Source organism: Gallus gallus, chromosome 1, assembly GCF_016699485.2.
Source record: "Gallus gallus isolate bGalGal1 chromosome 1, bGalGal1.mat.broiler.GRCg7b, whole genome shotgun sequence".
Classification (NCBI taxonomy): domain Eukaryota; kingdom Metazoa; phylum Chordata; class Aves; order Galliformes; family Phasianidae; genus Gallus; species Gallus gallus.
This window is the reverse complement of record NC_052532.1, coordinates 77370145-77382767: the sequence shown is the minus strand read 5'-3', so window position 1 is coordinate 77382767 and position 12623 is coordinate 77370145. Positions and strand designations below refer to the sequence as shown.

General features: G+C 46.1%; 1 protein-coding gene across 1 annotated transcript; it reads left to right on the top strand.

Moving 5' to 3' along the window:
- Nucleotides 1-3235: 3235 nt before the first annotated feature.
- Nucleotides 3236-12570, top strand: LOC418298 (solute carrier family 25 member 33-like). Its single transcript, XM_015293928.3, has 7 exons — nt 3236-3668; nt 8857-9033; nt 9458-9535; nt 9840-9940; nt 10529-10595; nt 10786-11069; nt 11169-12570. Exons 1-7 carry the CDS (start codon nt 3328-3330, stop codon nt 11366-11368), a joined length of 1248 nt encoding a protein of 415 aa, XP_015149414.2. The 5' UTR covers nt 3236-3327; the 3' UTR covers nt 11369-12570.
- The last annotated feature ends 53 nt before the right edge of the window (nt 12571-12623 follow it).

Genomic DNA, 12623 nt, shown 5'->3' with positions numbered 1-12623 from the left:
GCCAGCCTTTAAAGGCACAGGCACCTCGCCAGCACAGCGCCGTGGCCCTTAAAGGGACTGAGCGCTAGCGGCCGCCCGCGCTGCTCTGCCAGCCGGGCGTCTTGGTGCGTGCAGGTACTGCGCAAATATGTACAATTTTATCATATATAATAAAAGCTCCGGCAAGAATATTGTCAACGTGTTGGGTTTATCCAGAACCTGGTGTGTCCTGCTGTGGTAATGGGGTACTCTTCACTACTAATCTCAGCTGAACGAGTGATGTGTGTGTTACCAAAACTGCAGCAGGTTGGGTAAGGAGCTGCTGTGAAGGCACACGAAGAGCACGAGATTCCTGCAGGGATTGTCAGTCAGCTAATTGATGAGCGTGTCCTATTTGCTTCTGGATCGCTAAAATGCTGCATCAGGCTGTAAGAGGTACAGGATTGCATGATCTGTGCTGTCTCCTCTGAAACCCGGGTGGTAGAAACACCCAAAATCGAGTCCCGTCTCCTCCTTTTCAAAAGGAATGTGATCCTCTGCAGAATCTTCTCTCAGCTTCCCTGATGCAGCTCATCTCTCCAGAAACGACTGCCTGGTGCTGGCTCTGTTCTTCAGCATAAATCTTCTTCAATGCTCTCCTTTCAGCTTTGAAATGCACATCACCCTCAGCTAGGTTTGTGCTAGCAAGCAGTGTGGTGCAACAGGAGTGAGTCTACGACGTTACAGTGTGGGGGCTGGAAATCCAACACCCACCCCAGTTACGTTTGTGGAGCTTTACTTTGGATTACACCTTGGTCCTGTGGCCCACTGGTGGCTGAAATGCCCCAAGGATGCCTCATATACAGCCATCTGCCAGCCTGGCTCCACGAGGAGGAAATCCAGCCTGCATGCACACCAAACTGCTCTGCAACACCAACTGAAGCACAGCAAGTGAGAACTGCTGGAGGAATCACTTTGAAAGCACGCTTCAGAAACCAACTCAAACACAGCTGTGGAAACACCCTACATCTGTCAGGTAGCTGCAATAAGCTGGCAGCACTTTAAGGCATTTACATATCCACTCTTAAATCCGAAGACGTGGGCTACACACACTGGCGTGCAGGAAAATGGTACCACAGGGAAATGAAAGGCTGGACCTCTCTTTCAAATGTGAAAATGGGAAATAGAACGTTGTGTTTTGTGTCACCATTGTGTTATTCTATAGTGGGTAATATATCTTTGTTGTAAGGGGTGGGATTTTTGAAGAAATCTTCTTTAGGATGTGTATTGAAACCCTGCAGAAAGGGGCAATGGCAGAAGGGACAGGGGACCCTCCCACTGGAAGACCCTGTTTGTCAGAGTATCATTGTGCCAGTTGTAAAGGGTTTGGGCATTAACAAAAAGAGTGCTCACAGGCTAAGGCTGTGGCTCCAGCCGAAGAAATGTCATGCCCCTCCCCCTCAGCAACGAGGGAGCCAAGGGAGTCATTCCCAACTGAGCCCTGCTATACGGTATGGCTGGAGGATGAGGATGACCAAACTGAAGCAGACCCTACCCTTGGACTTCGTGGTGCACAATATTCAGCCTGGAGATTGGATCCTGGTAAAAGACTGGTAGGAATCATCATTGTCTCCTAAGTGGAATGGACCTTTTCAGCTGTTACTCACTACAGAGGCTGCAGTGAAAGCAGTGGAACACAGATGGACTCACCATACCCTCGCTAAGCCCACACAGGCTCCAGAAGACTAGACTTCCAAGTTGAAAGAAGACAGAGGATTGGGGATAACCTTTAAACAGAGCACACTGGGCAGTGACCTTATGCAACTAGCCTCCAGGGAAGCCTGAGAGGATAGTGGCAAAGGAGCATATGAACTGGAGCCAGCATGTTTTGAGTCTAGATTTTGATTTGCTGCAGATGGGAGACAGAGCAGCCCTCCCAGGAGAGTATCTACCCCCTGAGGAAAATGTGGGTATGGTTAGTTTGGGAGGCTGCTAATACCTTTGCTTCTTGTTTAGCAGGGAGCAATTGGTGCACGATATAATGACCATTCCTCTGTGTCTAGAGGACAGCAATCCAAACAAGTGGCTTCACAATTGGATGCAAACTGTGATAGGGATGTAAACCTATTATCGAAGGTGGAAGTGATTGATTGTTCTAGGCCTATCTTTAGTGGGAGTCCCAGGACTAACCATCCACAACATCCACAACCATCAACAACTTACTGTGGTCACTTGCCCTTTCACAAAAAAAATAAAAATAATAAAAAATAAATAAATTGAATTAATTTTACATCCCATCTCTTGCAGCCTTAAATAGGGAATCAGGAGAAAATCGGCATGTGGTCTTACAAAATAGAGCTATTAATGATTATCTATTACTAAGGCACAATCGTGGGATGTGCTGTCCATTGGGAACTTGAAGGGGTGTATTGTTTTAATATTAGTGACCCTTTCCAGTTGGCAGAAGGAAAGACCAAAGATTTAAAATGTTTAATGGAAGGTCTGAAAAAAGATGGCAGCGAATGGCTCACTCGCCTTCTCTAATTACTAGGATTAACCTGATGAGGAGCTTGGCTGGCAAAGATCAGAACCGTGTTACTGATCGAGGTTTGCTTTTTGATGGTAGGTATAGGCCTAGTAAGGTGCGTGATAAGTCGTATACTCTCCTCCCTTTGAGAGATTACTGGGAGGCAGAAGGTAATGGCCTAAAAGGCATAATACTGCACCTGGAACTGCACAAGAAGAAGGGAGGCTATGTTAGAAAAGGTTTATAAGAATAATTAGATGATAAAAGGGAAAAGGGGAAATTGAGATGAACGAAGAAAGGATATTAAGTCCTTGCAAAATAAGGTAAGGCTGATGAATGAAGGATGGGAAGAACTGGTTAAATAAAATTTATCTTGCAGATATATAGCAAGAGATGCTAGCTTAGCACCTGCTTGTAAATCTTGCTTGCTTTACAGGACAAAGAGGGATGGAAAACAGGCTACAAACACAGCTCTAGCTGGACGAAACAACAAACTCTGAATCCAGATGACTAAGTATGTATAAGCAAACACAAGGGGGTACCTACTGGGGGGTTGAGCATGTGGTAAGTGAACCGAGAAGAATGTGAACCCTGAGTACTTTAAACATGCACTGGATTAGCAGATGCCTTTATGAAAATAGGGAACAAACAATGGGAACAGGGGGAAGGCTCACTGCAGTGTCAGGGATAAAAAGAGGGATGTGACCTCTGATGGGTTAAGAGATCCTACTGGAAAAGCCCCAGCAGACACTCTTTTGTTCGAATAAAGAAAGGTAACAAACTCCTCTCTTTTGGGGATAACTGAGCAGAATTTTTCCCAACTGCACTGAGAATGCATAAACATGAGGACGCCTGGATTCAGCCCACAGGAACAAGCATCAGCAGCAGACACGGACCTGGCGGCCCATAGCCCACGAACCGTGGGCTTAGTTTGGCATGGGGACCCGGAGCGGAATCAGTCCCGCCAACCCGCCCCCCAGGCGGCCTTCTGGGCCGCCGGCACCCAGCCTGGCCCGCCCGCCTCCGTCCGGGGAGCCAATGCGAGCGGAGGGCGGGCAGGCCAGGCCTCTCCCGCGGGGTGCCGCCGGCGGAGCCCGGCCATGCCCGCAGATCAGCGGAGCCTGCCGACGGAGCGCCCTGCCATGGCGCAGCACAGCACACTGCTCCACCTGTTCGCCGGAGGGTGAGTGGTCCCGCCGGCCTCTGACCGGCACACACGGCAGGACCCCGAGGCTGCTCCTTTTTCCCTCTGCCTCGCGGCCCTCGCTCCAACCCCACCGGCTGCCGTCCCGGGGGCCGCGGGGCAAAAGTATGGTTCTGCAGCTCGGGTAGAATGGGAGCTTCTCAGTGAACACCCGCGCCGCGGCTGGGCGTTCGTCGTGCCTGAGGTTACCGCAAATGGAGGGGAGAGAGAAGCGGGGGCGCTGAACGGGGGGGAGGGGTAGGAGGTGCAGCGCGCTGCTCCAGTGGGGCGTCGTGGTCGCTGGGAGGGCAGCAGCCCTGTATGGCTGCGCGGCAAGAGATTCCTGCGGCTCTCCTATGGCTTGAAATAGTGCGTCTGGTTTTGGTGAGTCAGGCGTCGGGAGCGTGCGTGCCTTCGTGCAGCCTGCCCTTCGGCCAGACCCGCCTCGCTCTCCTCTCTAAGAACCGCTTACCGTTTAATTCACACAACAGTGTTGTGCTTAGAGTTCGAGATGCCCGAAGCTATCTCAGCCCTCCAGACCTGGTAGGTCACTGCCCAGTTCCCTTGTCTAGCCGAAGATCTCACCCTTTTCCAATTCCACTACCCTGTTGGAGTCTGTATCACAGTGAGGCCTTCAGTATAGGGTGCGGTAAGGCGCATCATTTCAGTGCTCTCCGTTAGGAAATTTCCAGCCTTCTCCAGGTAATACCATTGTGCCATGTCAGTCTGCTCCTGCACACTTGCCTTGTCTGTTCCCAGTGTTATTTTCTATGCACTGTTCTCTTTTATTAATATTTCTTTGAATTGGACGATCGCTGCATCTAAAAGGCTAAGCAGCTCTTTACGTATTTCTTCATACTACTTAGCTTTCTTCTTAACCTTTTCTTCAGCCTCATCTTCCACTTAGGTTCTTGAAAAAGCAAGAGAGTTCGGTTAGTGACAGCGTGCTTGTGGGAGCGCTGCCAGCCTGAGTCTTGTCCCTGCCGTCAGCCTTGAATTACAGTCAATTAAAACCCAAGAAGTAAGAAAGAAGTTTGAGTTATTGCTGTGGTGTACGGTAGCTGATACTGTTTCACCTAATTAAATAGATCTCTTTGATGAAGGAACAGTTGTTTATTGTATTTTCTAGTCTAAGAACTGGGGAACATCTTAGGATATGGAGGGGATCGTTCAAAAGTAGTGCAAGAACACAGCTTTTAATACAGCACACAGTTAAACTGAGGGACTCCTGGCCACAGGATTTGAAAGGATAAAAGCTTTTTGTGTGTCTAAAGTGCATTTAGACTGATGCATAAAAGAAGAATGTCTTGAAAGGCTATTATCATAGAATCTTGGAATGGTTTGGGTTGGAAGGGGCCTGTAAGATCACCTAGTTCCCTGCTACAAGCAGGGACACCTGTCGCTAGGCCATGTTGCTGAAAGTGCCATCCAGCCTGGCCTTGAATGCTTCCAGGAAGGGGGCATCCACAACCTCACTGGGCAACCTGTTCCAGTGTCTCACCACCCTCACAGTAAAGAATTTCTTCCTCGTATCTACTCTAAATCTACCGTCTGCCAGTTTAAAGCCATTACTGAATGTGATGCAACACATCTGGCTGAGGAAATCGGTGAGCTGGAAATTGCTAAAAGGTGGGAGAGTGTTCTTCAGGAGAGAGTTTCTTCTCTTCTGTAGGTAACAGTTATTATGGAGAGAATCCTGGTATAGATGGGGATTTGTCTGACCGAGTATTGTTTTTTTGAAAGGTCTTCAAGTTACCACCATTTTCAGCAACCAAAATAAGGTTTGAAATGTGAATCATGAGTAAGCCCTGTCAAATCTGTGCATCTTCACAACCGTTTCAGATAATTAGAAAAAAAAAGTTAACGGTGTTTTTTAAATTTCCCTCTACTCGTACTTTTCTGCCATCTCAAGCTTTACAGTCAACTTCGCAAACTTCAAAATGTGAGAAACAGATGTAGACAAGTACTCTGAGACTGTGTTATTGCCTTCCTTTAGCCCTCACTGGCACTTCTGGATGTACATGTTGTACTGGCTATCCACTACTAAACTCCCTCATCTTTTGCAGGAATTGACTTTGTTATGTTTTTGGAGAGTAATGAGTTCAGGGTTTTGTCTGTGTTAAAACAATCTGTTTAAGCACAGTGTAACAACCCTTGGTGACTGCTCAGTTCCATGGTTTTGGGTTTGTTGTTGTTTGTTTTTAAATACTTGCCAGTCATTGCAGCTTTGCTCATTATCTGCCACTGTGACAGCTTTTGTCACGCATGAATTTTTTCAGATGTTAAATGTTACCTCCTGTTTGTTGGCGGAAAAAAAGAAAATGTTTAGGTCTGGCCTAGAAGTGATTAACCACTTGCAGGACCACTGCTGCTTGATTCTTTTCTGATAACTGGGTTAGGTATGGGGAAGAAGAGTTGGGATGATTCTTCTTTTTTTTTTTTTCTTCACAATATTTTGTGCTATAATTTTAACCTGTTTAGCATCTATATTACAGAGAGAGTTCTAGGACTGTAAGTATGGTCTTTTGAGGTGCTAAGTTAGCTTTTTACAAAATCTGATTTATGTTTCATCTTTGTAGTTGCTTTTGTGTGTTCAGCTTTTGTTTGATAAGTTCCATGAAAACAAAACCAGTGTAGCCCCTCCACCAATACTGTTTAGTACGAAGTGTCTTTTAAGTCTGTAGTGGTATCATGCCATACTTCTTTGCTGGCATGAATCTCAGGTTATATAACTGTACAACTTTACCAGCATAAATTATCACAAATTCAATTTTATTTTGAATCCTGGTAGACATTGGAACTCTCTTCTAGGCTAGTATGGATCTCCTGTCCTAACATGCATTAAACATTTAAAACTGTAGGCATTAAGTCTCATCAGCCAGCTCTTTTTAATACCTTTGGTTATGGCTTTGTTCCTACTAGATTCCATTTCTTTTTGCCTTTGTTAGTATTGGGCTGATGAACAGTTTATCTCCTTGTGATGAAAATGCTTCATTTTCCATTTCTCCTGTAACAGAAGAATTTTGGAAACCTGTGCTTTTTATGCATTGCGCAGCTGTATCATCACGTGCATGATGAGACTTAGTTAAGATTTCTTCTAGTTTTGAGCAACTGGCTCACCTGATTTCCAAAGGTATGTTTAGTCGAGTTCTTGGCTCCTTGGGAAATTCTCAAGTCTTGCCATTTAGCCACACTGGCTTAGAGAGCCCCTTTTATCTTGAAAACCTACTGCTGATTCAATGACCACTGTGCAAAGGAATATCTATTTCTTTTGATTTTTATTTTTTTCAATTTTTCTCTGTTAGCTATACACAACCATAGCTTGAGGAACTTGAACTCGGGAAGCTTTTGTGTATACTTGGGGCATGGGTTCAAACTCATGTGTTGACCGTGCTCTGGTAGGGGCTTCTTGAACTGTTACGATATATTATATAAAGTTGTGCCTCCTGATGTGTTGTTAGATATCTTTAGGGTACCAGTTGCTTCTCTAAATGTAGTCCTTCCACAGCACCTGTCCAACCTGTAGAACAGCTTCAACTTCTCGCCTACTTGTAGAATTTGTTCAGACGTTTTTGATCTGTCACCACCGTATTCATTCCTTCCTCGAGGACTACACTTCTGATCAGGAAAGCAACAGACCCATAAGTCAGGAGTTCGTACTGATTTTCCCAATACAAACTGTGGTAAAGAATAAGACTGTTGGACCCTTGAAGGAATATAGAAGAATCAATGTGGCTTTTGTAGAAGTCATGTGATTCTTGGATAGTTAAGAAGGCTGTCTTGGTTTCCATGCTTGATCGACTTGTTCATCCAGAGGACTTGAGCCAGGACATTTTCTGATTTGGATTGTCTTTTGAGCCTGAGCTAAGCGCTTTCATTCCACCTGTTCCTAGCCTCCTACCACTTGCAGCTTCTGAAGAAAGTTGGTGCTGATTGGCTGCTCTGCAAGTTACACCACTGCTTAGATCTGCAAAGGTCTTGGCAAAGCAGCACTGTTGTAATGGAGTGATGTAACTAGCTGCTGGCATTGTTAGCTGCATAAAACTTGTCTTTAGGCACATTCAGCACCTAGATCTTTAACCCTTGGATTTCATTACAGTAGATATCCAGCCCTTTCTCTCCTCCCCCCCATCCTGCCCAAGGACAAAGCCCGAGGAGTAAAGGCTATAAAAGCAACGTATGTATGCTGTGAGCTATAGAGACTGTTTCAGAATAATTCTTAGGAGCTCTAGCTATCCACTGACCTATGTCTTCATATGGAGATCTCTTGATATACATGATTCTTCTTTGACGCCGTGTAATTCTTTCGTTGGCTTTGCTTTCTTTGAAAGCGTTGGTTTTTTTTTCCACCCTCTGTCTCTTACAAAACAAGGTGAGTTTGGCTATAGAGGATAGAAACATTTGTCTGTTTGTCAAGCCTTTGGCTGTAGCACTTGAGTCATGCATGGCTGTTCTGTGCAAATTCACCTTAGAACAGCCTTTCAGGTACTGAGCACCCTCTAGAAGAGCAAAGCTGTCAGTCAAAGGATCTGAATGGGCAGAAGCTGAGAACTGAACATACCAATTCTTTGGTTCTGATTTGTCCCTGGGTGGCAGAAAGGGGAGAAGTAGATGCATGTCTTTTCAACGTTAGTGATTGATGGTACTTGTGTTGCCAAAATAACTTATGTCTGATAAGAGGTCGAGTTGCTCTTTCATTAAGCAAGTTGGGCTGCTGGCAGAAAATACCATGCTTAAAGATCATGCTTAAAGGCCTTGAAAACGTGGAGCTAAATGAATTTTGGGTTGAAAGACATATGCTGGCGGAGGGGTGGGAGAATTTTGTGCTGCTGTTGTCTGCTTTGGCGGGGACAGGCAGAGTGCCTGGTGATGTCAGCCGAAGGCATTGCATGGAGGCCGGGCAGCAGAACTGTTTACTCTGGGAAATTCTGACTGCAAAGATCAGCAACTTTGAGCTGAGTCCCTGTGGACTTGGGACTGTTTGTCTCAAATGGTTTCAGAGTGATGCTGCCAGGAGATGTCCCAAGAGAAGCCATTACTACATTAATCAATATCAGAGAGCAAGAGGTCATGTGTGACGCAGGCTGGGGGTCCTAGCCTAGAAGGGAGAGGCAGTGGAAAAGCAAGGTTGTAATTATTGCCCTATTCCTACATGGGGGTCGTCCTTACCTGTGGTGTTATGTTCTAGATGTGGTGGCACAGCTGGAGCCATCCTGACCTGTCCCCTGGAGGTGGTGAAGACACGTCTGCAGTCATCTCAGCTGGCACTGCGGCCTGTTTGTCTCTCTGAGATACAGCTGCCAGGGATAAGTGTGAGGCTGATGAACCCCACCCCACCAGCCCCCGGAGTGCTCAAGTTGCTCAGGTGAGTAGGGCAGGGTAGTGTGTGTATGTCAGCAATAGTGAAATGAAGGTTTGGCCATCATGTGGAGAGATGAAAGCAGCGTTTGGGTTGAAGCTCTGGAAACTGTAAGTGCAATGATAAGTTTCATCAGAGCACAGATATATCTGCTCCTCATAGCTGACCTGTGCTTTGAATGCTGAGTCTGCAAGGCAGCTTTTGGGACTGTGATAAGCATCACAGCTAGTAGATTGATCAGACTTAGAGTGCTGATGTCAGGAAAAATAGGAATAAATGACTAAGAAGAGAAAAGGAGAGCAAGGCAGAAAATTATAACAGTGGAGGTGAGGAGGGGATACAACAAGATCGCTGAAGAAAGAGGAGGGAGGAACAGCAGACCCTCCAGCTTCATTCTTCTGCTGATTTGTTTGTTTATTTCCTTCTGTAGGACCATTCTTGAGAAGGAAGGCATGCGATCCCTGTTCCGAGGTCTGGGCCCAAACCTTGTTGGGGTTGCCCCTTCCCGGTGAGTTCTGATCCCCGAGGATAGCCTGCGCTGTACACTTCTTAAAGGACTTCCATGACAGCTGTTGCTTTACATTCTGAATGTAAGCAGAATAGTCCCATTGTGCCATGGGTCCCTCCCCTTCATACAAGCATTTTTGGGACCTTTTGGTCATAGCTGTAGGATGACCGCTCTGCACTGAGTATAGGTAGTATCTGCTGTCATGTTAGACAAACTTGTTCTGAGAATAAAATTTGGACTGAAGCTCTACAGCAGTGCTTCTTGTAAGTGAGCTGTAACCTCTTCTGTATTTCTTTCCAACCAGGGCTATATATTTTGCTGCCTATTCTGGTGCGAAGGAGAGGCTCAATACTATCCTTGTACCAGAGTCCAAGAAAGTACACATGCTATCAGCAGCCTGTGCAGGTGAGCCCCTTCTTTCTCAAACAAGAACTAAGGAGTCCTGCTTGTGAGTGTAAGCAGGTTTCAGCCTTTCAGCATTGCTGTTGCCTTCTGAAGCTTTGTTCCCCCACATCTGGAGCAGCAATTAAACAAAGTGTTTTCTCATTCTTCATCCTTCTTAGGCTCATTTCTTCAGTTCATAGACCTAGTCTTTTCCACTCCTGCTGCTATCAGGAAAAGAGCTCCATTTATATATGTGTGGAGAGAAGGTAGCGTGTAGTGTGCACCCTTTGCAGAATCATGTCTCTTAAGATCTTAAACAGAATATCTCTAACAAATTCTTTAATTGCAAGTTTATTGTTTCCTGTCTCCTGTAGCAGGGTTATGTGGAAGGTAGAGTTGCTAGTAACCTTCAGGACGAGGGAAGAAAAGGAAAGTCAGGTAGTCTACTCTCTAATTGTCTCATCTCCTGTGGGAGCTCAAGGTCACTCTCAAATTATAAACTACTGCAGCTTTCCAGGCAGAATTCAGGGAGCTTGCAGATCATCAACTTCTCCCAAACTGTCAATGGGGTCCTGGTGCTCATTGTTCTATTCCTTTTCTGTTATCCAGGCATTACCTCTGCCTCACTCACCAACCCCATCTGGTTGGTGAAAACCAGGATGCAGCTGGAAGCCAGGTAAGGCTGATGAGCCATGCAGAACCACTCCGTGTCACATCAGGACTGGTTTGGGTATGGGGTTGGCCCATCAGAACATAAATCTTCAGGGCACACTGGGGAAGAGTCATCCAGCTGTGTTCAGAACTGTATTTTGGTCAGTGGAGCAGTATGCCATTTTAGCTCTCCCTCCTCACTTTTGCCTTCACAGGGTGAAGGGGGAGCTGGGCAGTAATGCCCTCCAGTGTGCTATGCACGTGTACCGTACTGAGGGCCTTCATGGATTTTATCGTGGAATCACAGCCTCCTATGCTGGAGTGTCAGAGACCATCATACACTTTGTCATATATGAAGCACTGAAACAGCATCTGAGAAATGGCCATCATTCCCTTTCTACACCATTCACGCTTTCAGCAAACAGCCGTGACTTTTTTGGACTAATGGGAGCTGCCGCTGTCTCCAAAACATGTGCCTCATGCATTGCGTATCCACATGGTGAGTGAGTCTGCTCTCCTTCCTTTTGTTCCCCTTGACAGAAGATGCCATGCCTGTGAGATCATTCTGCTAATATTGCTTCCCTTCTTGTCTCTCCAGAGGTAATTCGAACACGGTTGCGAGAAGAAGGGTCACGGTATCGTTCCTTTATACAGACTCTGCAGCTTATAGTCCGTGAAGAGGGACCCTTGGCTTTATACCGAGGGCTCCTGGCCCACTTGATCCGCCAGATCCCCAACACAGCCATCATGATGGCTACCTATGAACTCATTGTGCGTTTGGCACCTCCCACCTTGTAAGCACACTGTAGCACTTGGCTGAGGTGGCTGGAGAGATAAGAGTCCCACAGTCCAGAGACATGGTCTTTTTCTGTGGTCCAAGAGGTGGTGCTTTTTGTCACACACTGGGATTCGTCAAGCATAGCATTCTCAGGACATAAGACTATTTTGTCCAAAGTTTTTGGCTCCAGTGCGTACAATGTAGCCTTCCTTCTTTCTGGAGACTTGAATACTTCCAGAGCTTCAAAATGTCAGGGCACTGGTTTGACAGTGCCTGCTGTTAGCTCCCAGTATGAGACAAGGACATGAAACTTAGTGGAAAAGAGATGAAGGAGAAAGCATATGCGTACTTGAGCCTCAGCATCTTTGCATCATCTGGACCCAGTAACAATGGAACGTGGGCACAGGTACACATGATACGGCTCAGACATCTTGAGAGAGTTGCAGCAAGCAGAGATCTTATGTTGAGACCTTTCATATCCTTAGGGGAGCTCTTTCACTCTTAATCTGTTGTGCTGTCCTCCTACCCTTGAGGATTCCTCAACCTTGGATGCCAGCAAACATCTTATTGCAGAATCTTCCTGTGGGTCCTTAACATGTTGCAGCCATTGCCCCAGGAAGAATCGGGCAGTTGGCAGCTTCTTTTCCTCCTGCTGGATCTGAAGAGTTGGAGCAAGTAGCTCAAGGGAAGAAACACAGCTTGCTATGAAGCACTACCCCAATAACTTATGCTACTGTCCTCACAGCCATGTCTTGCCCATACCTGATCTTTTTGTGTCCCCTCCTTTCCTGAGTAGCAGGAGGAGTACACCTACTTCCCCCAGAAGTGCTGGGGCTGTTCTGCTATAAGCTGAAGTCCCTGATGTGAAATGCACTCTTCTAGGCCTGTAAAGAAAGTGGATCGTATAAAAAGGTGGATGAATCTGAGTATTTAGCCTGTTGCTGTTGATGTGAGCCTTACTGCTTTTCTGTAATCAAGATTTTCCTACACGTTATGTTTGCCTGTGGTAATGGGCTGGGATGCCTTCTGTTCCTCTGTGGGTTCATAGCCCCGTGTACTGAGAAAGGCTATGTTGTCTTTGCAAAGAAAATATTTTGAGTCTCAAAAAGATAAGGGGAGGAGGGTGGAGATGGAGCAATTGAAACAACGCATACACTTTAGAAAAACAACACATCCCTAAGATAAGGCAATAATTTCGATAAAGACATGGTCTGGACAATCACCAGTCTTATATTAGTGGCTATACACGCTGCTTCTTTCACAATTTATAGTGGA